Genomic DNA, 13414 nt, shown 5'->3' with positions numbered 1-13414 from the left:
TTGGCTTCAGCAATAGTTGAATTTTGGATCGAAATTTCAGATCTCCCATTAAAATGACTGAATTTTGCTTGTGAACTGTTGCTTGAACAACAGTAAATGTGAACACACTTTAAATATATTAAAAATATATATACATTATTAAAGACTAATACATAGTGTATTTAATTCAATGTGTATATTTAATTAATGCATAGTACATTTGATTTTCTGTCTCAGAGTCGTTCACTGTAGTGGTTCCTGGTGATCCTGTAGTGGCTCATGTGGGATCCTCAGTGATTCTGCCCTGCTGGATCTCTCCTCCTGAGAACGCTGAAGCTCTGGAGAGCCGCTGGTACCGTCAGGATCAGTTCAGCAACCCCATTCTCCTCTATAATCATGGGAAGATCCAGGACATCCAGGAGGAATCATACAGGAACCGAACCTCTTTGTCCCTGCGGTCATATCAGTCTGGTGGACTAAAGGATGGAGACGTCTCTCTACGGCTGGAGAAACTCACACTTCAGGATGAAAATTCATTTCACTGTTATGTGAGTGGAGAAAGTTCATATAGCAGAGAAGAGGTGGTTCTCAAAATCACAGGTAAGCAAGCATCTACACCTCATTAAAGCAATAGTTCAGCCAAACATTAAAATTATCTCCTTCATGTGCTCTTTTGCATAATGAGGACTATCATTGAGGACTGCTGAAATATTACTCCATGTAGTATGATTGCTTTATGTGAGAAACAGACTGATCAACATCATGCCATTAAACCTGGTGTAAACATCTTTGAGTTACATTTAAGGCATATGGACTACTGATGTGATAATGGTGTTTTTTGTAGTGGCCAAACAGTACAGATTTTTGATGGCCGATACTGATGATGATATAATAAATAAATCGAAATAATCTTTGTTTCTGTTCGATTGATGAGAAGAAATCTCACTGTTTTACTGGAGGATGAATAAATAATGACAGAATGTACATGTTCAACTGCTTCAAGACTCTGGAGAGACATTAAAAAATCAGAACAGACAGTGTTAAACAATATACTTGCTGTATGTTGTTTTTGTGTCTGTAGAGGATCTGAACATCTTTCTTTCCTCCAGCTTTAGGATCCACTCTTGTCCTTGTTCCATAGCCTCTTGATGATGGACGTGTGAACATCAGCTGCAGGTCCAGCGGTTGGTATCCAGAGCCCAGCGTCACGTGGACATCAGATGATGGAAGGGTTCTCCGTCCTGGAGGAATGTCTCACAGTCGTGGAGCAGACGAGATGTTCTCTGTCCACAGCTGGACAGCCATCTCTCTCTCAGACACTCAACTGGTCTCATGTTCAATGTCCATCAGAACTGGAGAGTTACAAGAAAGTAGGATTGATGTACAGGCCATTGTCTCTTCAGGTTAGAGAACATTTTCATTTATACTTCATCCTCATGCCAGGATATTTTATTTCCCTTATTAATATGGTTGTGCATGCAGGGTGCATGGCCTGTATGAGGAAAGCCCACACAGAAGCCGTGCTCACTGAGACAAGTTGCTCTCACTGCAAGAGTAGGCTCTCTCACTGCTCCGCTCACAGATTGCTTTCTTTAAAGAGAGCATTCCCGCCCCTCGTGGTCTCCTGTTCTTTTCCTCCCAAGAGCCTCAGAGGAAGAAATAAAGGGCTGAGCAGGCAGGTCTGAGTGAGCTCATGCCAGCCCAGGTCCTGTGTGCCTCACTCAACCCACAACAAGAGGTTTTCCTGGTGCTCTTCTCCTGTGATGATCAGTGCCACTCTTCAGGTGCAAGTGGCCTGGTCTCATTTGGAGGGTCCGAGGAGGGTTTTGCCTATGAGACCATGTTACTGGTGGCTTCTGATGAGGAGGAGTGGTTGGGCTCTAAGGAGGACTCCACCTCCCTCCTGCCTAAGGAGCCTGCGTGAGGTCAGGACCAGATTAGACAGGGAGCTCATCCACATCCTCACCAAGGCTGTTGAGGAGCTTGGTCTGGAGTGACTGGCCCCAGAAGAGCCTGCCCGCAGCCACCTCAACAAATATTTCCTGCCAGGGTGCCCCCAACTGATGCCAGAGAGCCTGCATCCACTCATCAGCCTCCACCGCTTTCACCTCCATTGACGGTGCAAAGCATAATTGGTACGATCAGCTTCCCCCTTCAAGGAGGTTATCAATGCACATCTCTGTTTGGCCCGGATCCTGCCTTTTTCAGGGAGTGCACACCACAAAGACAATGGAAAACTTGGTGGTCCTTGAGCACCTATGGTTGAATCTGCTGGAGATCAAGGATGCAGACAAGACTCCCTTCCTCGACTCCCTAGTCTCCCCCACTGGTCTGTTTGTCTCTGTGGTAGACAGTTTTGCTGAGCGATTCTCTGCAGCTCAGAAGCGCTTTACTGCTTTACTTCCAAACCAAGCGATCCAGCTTGGCAGCTTCTTCAAATGCCAGAGGGTTCCACCAATGCAGCCCATGAAGCCAGCACCATCGTCTGCTTGACCTCAACCCAAAGTGCAGCCTGAGATCCGACAGCACCGCCAAGTGCTACTCCTTCCCCAAGCGTCAGGATCTTTGTCCAAAATTGACTTTGGACCCTGAGCCGCAGAAGCTATACTGATGCATCAAGGGTGAAGAGGAGAGGGCTAAGTCCCACTACAGCTGGACCTCCTTCCAATAAGTTTCATGTTTGCCTACAAACCACCAGTTAAGTTTCGGGCTTTGGAGGCTATGTGGGCAGCGATGCTCACATTCTCCATTCCAAAGTCAAGTCTAGTCACCTTTATTTATACAATAGATTGTGTGAAAGCAGCTTTGGAGTGTTCAACAGGAAAACAGTGTGTCAATAATGAAGTAGAGAATGCTGGCAAGGGAATCCGTGAAGACGGTCCCTCCAGCTCACAGTGCTACAGACACTACAACCTCTTTCCAAAAACCAGATTATGGCTTCAGGCCCATCCTCCATCTAAGTAAGACATCTGAACCATGCCCTGATAAAGCGTTCAAGATGTTGACACTGAAACAATTCCTTTTGCAGGTTTGCCCAGGGGATTGGTTTTTGTTTGTGGATCTGAAAGATCTCTCATAAGTGACTGTTCTTGAGTTTTATGCTCAAAGGAGTGGCCTGATGCTTCCCTTCTGGCTTCGCTACTGTTCGGACACTCTTGCTTACTGCTCTGCGCTTTGCTCCCTGTTTATGTACTTTTCTCAGATTTTTCTAAGACTTTAATTTCAGCAGATCAGCACAGTGCTCAAACAACACAGTTTTGGCACAAACACCAAACTAAAGACTTTTTGGGACTGGAATACTCACTTTCTTACGGGAAGGAAAATGCCTCTTGTGGAATCTACTTGCTGCATGAACTGCCACAGACTTCTACCAAGGATTGTGGTTCTTGAAACAAAGTTACTTGCTGGACATCCAAAACAGGCGGAACACACAGCAGATCATCATCACAGACCCCATCAGCATACAGCCGGTGAGTCCTGTGAATCTCAACAGTTTATACCAAGTGAACAAGGAACTTCGGAACATTCTGATGAAGCACAAGACTGCAAATCGAATCATCATCCATGTGGGGAAGAATGATATACGGAAAGAGCAGTCAGAACTCCTTAAGGAGGATTTCAGTGAACTCAAAGACTTGAAGTTCAGTCGTTCATCAGTGGACCACTCCCAGCAAGGGGAACTAACATGTTTTCACGGCTGCTTGGGCTGAATACATGGCTACAAAGAACCTGCAGCATAAAAGGAGTCAACTTCATCGACAACTTCAATCTTTTCTGGGGCCATAGACAACTGTTTAAACTGGATGGCCTCCACCCAAATAAACAGTGCTAAAGGACAATATCTATTTCTCCCTCCGTCATCCTTCAGTAGTGTGTGCCAATCCACTCGGCCTGAATGGCCTGGACAGAATATGAGTGACCACAGGACTTCATATCAATCATCATGTGGTTGACACATCCCAAAAGGACATTGATAACACCACGCAGCCAAAACAAACTCTGCTCATGGAAACTATCCCGGCTGAGCCCTGCCCACAGAGCTCATCACAAACAGATTGTGACATACTGCATCAGCTCCAAGACCCAAGGACGACTTTCTGAAAAACAGGACAACATATCACAGCCACCGGAAACACCAGAGCCAGAGCCCATCTCACCAGACACACTATCCCTCTCTTCAGCATCTCCACTTCTAAGCTTCTTACAGAAAATGGAGGAACTGGTGTATGCTGGGACCAAACTCTCCCACTCTTTCGCTGCAAACCCCCAGATATCAACTAAAAAATGGCGGGCCCCACAACCACCAAAGACTGCAGGCCGAGCTCTCCCTCCTTCTCCTTTGAGAGCTCTTTGACCACTGCCACAACGCCAGGCCCAAACCCTCCTCCATCGGCTGTAGGTGAACCAAAAACAACTGACAACTACTCTCAGTGATGTACGTCGGGTCCCTGCTATGTTAGCAGCAACTTACACAAATATTTACAGAACAAGCGGGAACCCAGTGTGTCCTTCCATTCAGACTGTCCCTGGCACTGAAGACTTTTGCAAAGCACGTGGATGCGACCCTCTCCCCTTTGGAGACATATGAAAGTGTGCATCCTGAAGTACTTTGATGACTGGCTCGTTTTGGTTAGTTGGAGCTCAAGATCAATTTAACCAAGAGCTCACTGTCTCCCAGCGAGTGAATATCCCTCCTGGGAGTAGTTCTCAACTCTTCCCAAATGCAGGCTTGGCTCATGCTTTAATGCTCTTTGAAAATTCAGTAGCCATGTGGCATTGTTCAAAGTTGGGGTCTCACTCCCCCTCAATACATTTCAGAGGAAGCTGGGCCTTTCAATATGGGTTCGGGAGCTCTGTGCAAGGGTAGGCTGGCGTTTGGAGAGGCTGCTCGCTGCAGAGCCAATGGGTGGAGCTTGACGTTCAGCTCCCCCTCGCTGGATGTAATGGGTGGAGCTAGACACCCTAACCCTATCTCTTACCCTATTGCTAAACATAACTCCACCTATTAGGTCCACAGAAGTGGAGATGGACTCCACCCATTATATCCAGAGTGGGGGAGCTGGATATCATTTGGCTCTGCAGTGAGCAATACTTGTGTCATGAAATAAGCCAGGAGGATTCAAGTGTGGGAAAACAAGAGCAGTTTATTGAGAATCACATAAAGCTCAAACAAAGTGAAAACAGTTAGAGCTTCATGTGAGCAGGGAGGTAGCGCCGGGATGCAATGGGCAGCCAGTCCAGACACGGAGACCAGGAGACGACGGAGAAATCAGAAGATGAAGAATCAGGAAGCAGGAACTGACAAAAACCACTGACTAGGGCACGGCAGACAATCCAAGGATCTGACAACAAAGGACAACGTGAACAGGTCTCAGATAGCGCTGATTAGTGTTGTCAAAAGACCCGGTACTTCGGGACCAAGTCGGTACTAAAAAAATGAAAACGTCACGGTACCAGGTTTTTTTAAGTACCGGTGGTACCGAGTAACCGGTCAACCTGGTTCTTGATGCGTACGGACCTATGATTTCCGCGATGCAGAAAACGCGGACGGAATCTCGGAATCCAGTTATAAAAACGGAATTTATAGTTTAGCACGGAATGTCACGGAATTTGTCAAAGTTTGGATGAATTAATCAAAAGTAGGTCATTACACTTAAATCAAATCGCGACATGGATTGGTATCTGTAAATATTAAGCCGCAAAAGTCGATTCAGATATGAATTCTGCATGTTCTGCGAGTCTCTGTGTGAATGAATGAATGGCAGAGACGCGCTTTTTTTTGTTTTTTTTTTAACTACACACACTGAAGTGCGCGTGATGCTCGCGGTGATTTCAGCATCTGCCGTCTCAATGAGGACATAAATACATAAACAACATCTACAGAACTGCTCTGAGAGTCACTTCACGAGCATTTTACCGTTTCATTTGAGTAAAACCAGCGTCATATCATATAGCTACACACAGAAATATAAAGGTATTCACGGCAACCCGTCAAAATAAAAGTTTATCTTAAAGACATTGTTCCAGAAATATATTACTATTATTTAGTAGAATGTATGTGATACTATTACTACTGTTGAAAAAAAATTATATTTATTTTTAAAGAAATAATCACACAATATTTCTTCCATATTTTAATTTTAATAGTAAATCCCCTTTATTTACCAAAAAAAAAAAAATGTGTTTAAATTTCATTAATTAAAAGACAAATTAAATTTGGGTGAAACTTTACATTTTTCATACTTTTATTACTTGAGGAAAAACTTCAAACACAATTTAAATAAGTATAAAGAATGGTATTGATTTTTGTAAATTTTATTTTTGTTTGACTTCATTATTAAAAATAGTGTTTTTTTTAATTAGCATGTGGTACCGAAATTGGTACCGAGAACCGTGGATTTTCACTGGTATCGGTACCGAATACTGAAATTTTGGTACCATGACAACACTAGCGCTGATAATGATCCGCAGCTGGAGCGAATCAGCTTCAATCAGACACACCCACACACAAACAGAGCGAGGATAAGACCGTGAGCCCATGAACCGTGACAACTTGGGCGTTTGGCTGCTGGTGCAGCACTGGCACATCAACTGCCTTTTTTGGCTCTCAGAACCTTCCTGACAGACCTGAAGGGGCACCATGTCTTGGTTACTTTGGACAGTGACAGTGGTAGCCTACATAAATCATCAAGACGGACTCGGGTCGAAGGTTCTGTACAAGCTGGTGAGGCGCCTCCTCATGTGGGCACAGCACAACCTGCATTCATCGAAGGCAGTGCACGTGCCGGGCAGGCTGAACCAATGAGCAGACATGCTGTCCTGGGGTGATGTGTCTCCAAGGGAAAGGAGATTCTACCCCCAATTGGTTAAAATGATCTGGAATGTCTTTGGGAGGGCAGAGGTTGACCTCTTCACCTCAGAAGACAACTCTTTCTGCCCAATACTTTTCTCAAAGGAAAAGGGATGCCCTAGCCCACAAGTGGCCCAGTTTGTGCCTGTATGCCTTTCCCTCGATTCCTCTGCTCCCTCAAGTCATCAGATGAGTCAGTGAGGACAGCTGCTCAGTCCTTCTAGTGCCCCCACTCTGGTGGAACAAGTCGTGGTTCCCTGATACCGCTTTTCCACCGGGGCTGGTACCGGAGCTGTAGCCCAATTGGGAACCGGGCCGTGCGTTTCCACTCAAAAAAATCCTGGGCCATTGCTCAGATACTGGTTCCGAACCAGCCCTGAAACCTTGCTGGTCTCGAACAAGGGAACCTATGACGTCAGTAGGCGGAGCTTAGACTACAGACCGCAGTTTAAAAGGAGGCAGTAGGATTGTTCAAGATGCTTTGGCACTGCGCAGACCGATTGGCATATGAAATCAAAGTACTGCGAGAGCAATTGGAGAGCAGACAACTCTTTATTCTTTTGAATAGTTCTCGCAGAAGTTTGATGTCATACACTGATCCAGAGATGGGCACTCGAGTTAGTGACTCGGACTCGAGTCACATTTTTATAGACTTCAGACTTGACCTGAAATGACTCCAGACTTGACTCGACTCGAGGAAAAGGACTCGTGAACATTTTAAAAGCAACTCAAGTCTTTTATACTTAAATACTTATATAACTGATAGCCTATTCAAAAGGCGGACCGCATCCGCACCCCGGAATCCATCTGGACCGCGAGCCGTAACAGCAGCACCATTTTAAGTGAGCAGCGCGTCAAAACAGCGGAGTGGATCACATAACAAGCGCTCGGGGTCGTTTATAGTAAATATCTTATCTATAGCCTATATCCTCTAGTATTTTTATTTAAAGCCAAACGCGTTTTATTCAAGCCCTTTCAGCGTCTGTGCGCTTTCTCTCTCTCTCCAGACGCACGCCGGCACGGAGTTTAAGAGCTGCGATGACAGTTATTTTAACAACAGAAAACTGTGAGCAGAAAAATTATATATTACTTTCACTAAAACACAGCAGAAAATGCTGCAAATGTAGTTATTTTTCTTACTGTCTATCAGATGTGATTTAGCATTATTAATCTGTTGGCTAAGAACATTTCAAAATAATCATGTAGCCTAATTATAATTGGGAAAATTGTTGTTAGATGGCTATGATAGAACTTAAACTTTGAAACTGCTAGTTATTTCTTTTTTGCTCAAGATGAGAATGTTTTGATTATTGTAGCTAAGTTGTTTTTAGATAATGCTTTTAACTAAAATATTAAAATTTTTGTCTAAACAAAACTGTAGTAAAAAAAACCTGTATTTTATTCTGTCACATGGCCTTGCATGGATCTAAATGTAAAAAATGTATTATTATTTATTTTAATTTTTTTATCCAGACCTCTGCTTGGAGAATATAGAGGCCACACCTCTTGGAACTTTAATTGAATACCCCTGACTTACATAAAGAAATACTTTATTTGTATGGTTTTGTATTATCTGTGTCACATATTTCCAGCTTTGTAACTCTGCAGATATTGTTTATGCTCAAACAGCAACATTACACACTAACGTTAAAAAAGTAAAATCGCAATCAACCACCCCTTTAAATATTCAGTTCAGCAGTGGTCAGCAGAAGAGATCAACGCTCTTCTTCCGCAAGAGATAACAAGCGATTTCGGTCACAGGTTGTGATGTAGAGGGTTTTGCTCCCTGCCAGTGGAAACGTGAGCCGGTTCTGAATGAGTGCCACTCTTGGCCAAGCACCGGTTCCATCTTTGGCATCAGCCCCAGTATAAAAGCAGTATGAGATGGCACAGCTACTGTCAGCACCCCCCTGGCCAATTCCCCTAAGGAAGGCGAAGGAAACGGTTTGGCACCCCCAACCCAGAGTATCCACTGGCGACGTCTGTTCAGCAGCCAGGTTTTATGACTTGGACCTCATTGCCCTTCAGGCACTGGCCTTGTCTGTCTAAACAGCCTTGACCTCAGAGTTTCAAGTTTCAAGTTGAGCTTTACTGTCATTCTGCTACATGTGTGGACATATAGTGGAACGAAATGTTGTGTCTCGCAGGACCACGGTGCTACATACTAGTTAGACATGAGATACACATACAGCAATGCAAATATAGGGAAAAAATAAAAATAAAAAAAATAAAAAAATAAATAAATAAATAAACACAATAGGGCTATACAACAGTTTAACCATCTGACTATACATATACTATAACTACTATACCTAGTTGACTACACATACACAAACTGAGACTGTACAAGAACTTTACATAAATACTGTACATGAAATAGTGCTAAAGAGATATTTGTACATGAAATTGTGCAGGAAATATATATTTTTTACATTAAATTGTTCAGAAGAGAGATTTTGTGGGAAGCAGCGCATAGTGCAAAAGAGTTAGTAGTGCAATGCTCCAGTAAACATTATTTTGTAGTGCAATATTCAAGTAAACATATATTATCTTATTGAGTCTTTGTTGCAGGGAGTGTTTATAGAAAGTGTCTAGTGTGCATATAGTGGGACGAGTGCGTTACTACAGGTGGTTTGTATAGCCCACTCACCTGTGTGTAGCACATCCAGAATTGCACTTAGGAGAAATTTGTCAATAGTTATTTATGAGTTGGGGGGCTGAGGTGTTCATGGTTTCAGAGCGGGGACAGGGAGATTGGAGTTAAGAGCTCTCACAGCCTGGGGAAAGAAGCTGTTGAGCAATCTGACAGAACGAGCTTTGATACTCCGGTACCTTTTTCCTGATGGCAGGAGCTGGAAGAGGTTGTGGGAGGGGTGGGTGGGGTCCTTCACGATGCTGGAGGCCTTGCTGGAGCATCGTGCAAGAAAAATGTCCGGGATGGAGGGAGAGGGGCACCGATGATCTTTGCGGCAGTGTTCACTGTCCGTTGTAGGGTCTTACGGTCAGCAGCACTGCAGTTCCCATACCAGACAGTGATGCAGCTGGTCAGCACACTCTCAATGGTGCCCCTGTAGAAAGTGGTGAGGATGGGTGGAGGGAGACTTGCCCTTTTCAGCCGACGGAGAAAGTAGAGGCGCTGTTGTCCCTTCTTGTTGAGTGACGTGATGTTGGTGGTCCAGGTGAGATCCTTTGTGATGTGCACCCCCAGGAATTTAGTGCTACCGACTCTCTCCACGGTTGAGCCGTCGATGGTCAGTGGGGGGTGGTCAACAGAGTTTCTCCTGAAGTCCATCACAACCTCTTTTGTCTTACCCACATTGAGGGACAGGTTGTTAGCACCACACCATTCAGCCAGCTGTGCCACTTCCTCTCTGTAGTGCGTTTCATCGTTGTTGCTGATGAGGCCTACCACTGTTGTGTCATCAGCAAACTTGATCCAAGCTGGACAGTGCAGTCGTGGGTCAGCAGCGTGAAGAGCAGCGGGCTGAGCACACAGCCTTGTGGGGCACCTGTGTTCAGTGTGGTAGTGCTCGAGGTGTTGCGGCCGATACGGACTGACTGAGGTCTTGCAGTTAAAAAGTCCAGGATCCAATTACAGAGGGAGGTGTTAATGCCCAGCAGGTTTAGTTTGTAGATGAGCTGTTGTGGGATTATTGTATTGTATTGTAAGTTGTGCAAGATGTTCACTCTGATATTATCCTATGCTACCTATTAGGGCTCTTAACTTACCCTAAGGTGGAGCTCGTAGGACAGTTTCCATTCTGCGCTTTTAGCATGGCACTATTGGATTGCGTTGCATTGCATTAAGTTTTGGCTTATATAGACAGGTGGCCCGACACGTTTTGGTGAGCCGAAATGTCATTTGTCTGTGCAGCACAGAAGACGTGATTTAATCAGGCTTCAGAATTTTAGGAGGGAAAGTTGTTTTCGAATACCATCGGCTAAAACTGATGCAATGCTCATTTCCGATATCTCATGGAACCAAGGATACTTCAGTAACCAAGATGTTATCACATACAAAGTGATCAAGCTTGCTTGAACTTCAGCCCTGTGATAGTTTCCAACACTCGGGTTTTTTTTCCTGTGACCTTAACTTGAGGTTTCTTTAATTTAAATTTTGAGCAAATATAATTAGTTATAAAGCATATTTTATAATAAATTAATATATTTTTTTAATAGTTCTTGTTCTTAGTCTTATTGTTCCTGACAGTTTTCTTTGACATCATCAGTCCCTCTTATTTTTCAACCCTGTTATAGAGAGATGTTTCACCATGCAATCAAAAAAAAAAAAAATCACATCCTTTATATTTCTCTTGGATTATCTTGTTTCAAATGCAAAATGGTTTGCAAATGGCATTTTTATGTCAACCAACTTTTCTTTTTTTTTTAAATTATTTTTCAACCTTAAATTGCTGTAACTGATCTATAATTTTTTTGTTTCTCAGATTCATCAGGTCCATGGAAGGCTCTTCTCAGAAAGAGAATCAATAAATAGTTTTAAAGTAATTGATGTTTTGTATATAATCAACGATGCAAATGGATAAAATAGGGTGGTTAGACATAGAACTCATAGTAACACATGACTTACTTTATTAAGATACATGTTGTTTCAAACCAATCTGAGCTGGAAAGCAGGGGCGGATCTCCTTGCCACCCCAGAATTATCCCAGTATAAATTACAAAAGTAAGCAGTTTTTCTTGTACCACTTTTCAGAAGTGGTGTTTCAATGTGTTAAAAAAAACTGTAAAATAATGGTCAGAAAACAAGACTAATAGCGTAAATTGTCTTCACATTTTTTCCAGTACTTTTACACAAATGAGCTGGGCTCCCTTAATGTGTAATGGCATCCTCAGAAATGACCTTTGACCCTGAGCCTAGGAAATTAGAACTCAATGGATAGTTTGTTAAACATTCATGGCAACATTCATGGAAGCAGATTGTTAATTAACCCCTCCAATAATATTTTCTGTCATTTTAGATTGTGAGGAGGGAACTATGGAGAAACTGGAAAACAAAGGTATTTGGAGAAGAAGTTCTTGCAACTGTATTTGCTGAAGTGAACCAGTAATTGTTAATATCCACAAATACATTAAAAATTAATTAGCATTGTCGCCTGGTTCACTTTTATATCACAATGCAGTGAGGTTCAGGAGTCTTGAGAACGTCAGTCAAAATCATTGTTTTGTATCATTTATTTTTATTTATTTATTTCTAAATTATTCATTTCCAAGTACAGATTTTTTTGCATTCCAGATTTCCAATTTGGTATCAGATTTTTGGACCTCACTGTTTAATTTACAAACTATTACAAACACCATTTTTTATAGACGTCTACTAGAACGCAATGTGAATCAAATCGGTAAGTGAAATTATTGCATGAACTATTTATGCTCATTCTATGTTCCCAATTATAACTGTAGTTGTCTTTCTCAAAAATGGTTTCTTTTCATTTTAGTTGAGGAAGATATGACTATAAAAGAATTGAGGCAACATGCAGGTTTGGCTCATTTATTTAAGCATATATTATATCGTCTCAGTTACATATGCATATATGTGTAAACATCAACTCGCACACAAGTTAATAGTTGTTTCTAATGTATTTTTCCTCACAGTTGAGATCAGTATTGACCGTGAGCGTTTACATCCAGATCTGAAGGTTTGTAAGGACTGTAAAACCATGAGGGACGGTCCAGAATATAATCACACTGGAGAGGGATTTCCATATGAATTATGTGCATTTGGAGCCCAAAGATTCACTTCTGGTCGTCACTATTGGGAGGTGGATCTGACACGAGACAATACACCTCCCAAACACTACTGGTTAATTGGTGTGGTGAAAGAAGGAAGTTCTGCTTCAAAACACAGATCTGCTGTAACTGCATCAGCTGGTTTCTGGTTCTTGTGTTCAGACGGTCCTCATGGCTTTTACAGCAACACTGACCAATCAATTATACTCTCACTGACCCCGAGACCTGAGCGACTGGGAGTTCTGTTAGATTATGATGACGGTCAGCTGTCATTTTACAACGTCACAGAGAGAAAACATCTCCTGACCATCAGCAGCAGATTCTCTGGATCAGTCGTTCCTCTGTTCAATCCTGGTGTGGGTGATGAGAGTCCACTTACAATCCTGGATTGTCCAGAACCTGTAGAATCAGCTGCAGAGTCCATTCAGCCTTTCCTGAGTAACAACAGCTCAGACGCCTGACTGACCAACACAGTTTAACCAGAAGGAATCATTTCAACGCTCTGCATGAGCAAAGCATCGTTACACAAAAGAGTTTTTTTAGAGAGGAAACACAACCATGATGACTGAAAGAGAATAGAAACGCCATAAAACGCAGAGACAAATGGCTGTAAATATGTATGGGGAATGTCTTAGTTCTTAGTCTTAGTAAAATTACACTAATAGAATAGAGGTCTGTTAAATTTAACAAATTCTACTGAATGAGGAAAATACTGAGTGGCACTGATTCTTCATTTGCTCTGTTCCGGCCTTCATCTGATCATCTGAGATCTCAAACACTTTAGTTTCTACTCTAACCTGTGTACTAATCGATCATTAAACTTGGCCATGATGTGTA

General features: G+C 42.8%; 1 protein-coding gene across 1 annotated transcript; it reads left to right on the top strand.

The window, feature by feature from the left end:
* The first annotated feature begins 226 nt into the window (after positions 1 to 226).
* LOC131543757 (E3 ubiquitin-protein ligase TRIM39-like) lies at positions 227 to 13396 on the top strand. The gene is made up of 6 exons (XM_058781508.1): positions 227 to 579; positions 1089 to 1382; positions 11809 to 11847; positions 12084 to 12189; positions 12286 to 12327; positions 12443 to 13396. Exons 2-6 carry the CDS (start codon positions 1200 to 1202, stop codon positions 13036 to 13038), a joined length of 966 nt encoding a protein of 321 aa, XP_058637491.1. The 5' UTR covers positions 227 to 579; positions 1089 to 1199; the 3' UTR covers positions 13039 to 13396.
* Positions 13397 to 13414: the final 18 nt, after the last annotated feature.

This window comes from Onychostoma macrolepis, chromosome 07 (genome assembly GCF_012432095.1).
Source record: "Onychostoma macrolepis isolate SWU-2019 chromosome 07, ASM1243209v1, whole genome shotgun sequence".
Lineage (NCBI taxonomy): Eukaryota > Metazoa > Chordata > Actinopteri > Cypriniformes > Cyprinidae > Onychostoma > Onychostoma macrolepis.
Note: the sequence above shows the minus strand (reverse complement) of the source record. Positions and strands in the feature narration are given on the sequence as shown.

Bases quoted from the DNA above. Each gene is read 5' to 3' on its own strand.
- LOC131543757 (XM_058781508.1), top strand. From the start codon at position 1,200: ATGATGGAAGGGTTCTCCGTCCTGGAGGAATGTCTCACAGTCGTGGAG. The intron at 1,383-11,808 runs GTTAGAGAACAT...CTGTCATTTTAG, and splicing joins ACAGGCCATTGTCTCTTCAG to ATTGTGAGGAGGGAACTATG. The intron at 11,848-12,083 runs GTATTTGGAGAA...TTTGCATTCCAG, and splicing joins GGAGAAACTGGAAAACAAAG to ATTTCCAATTTGGTATCAGA.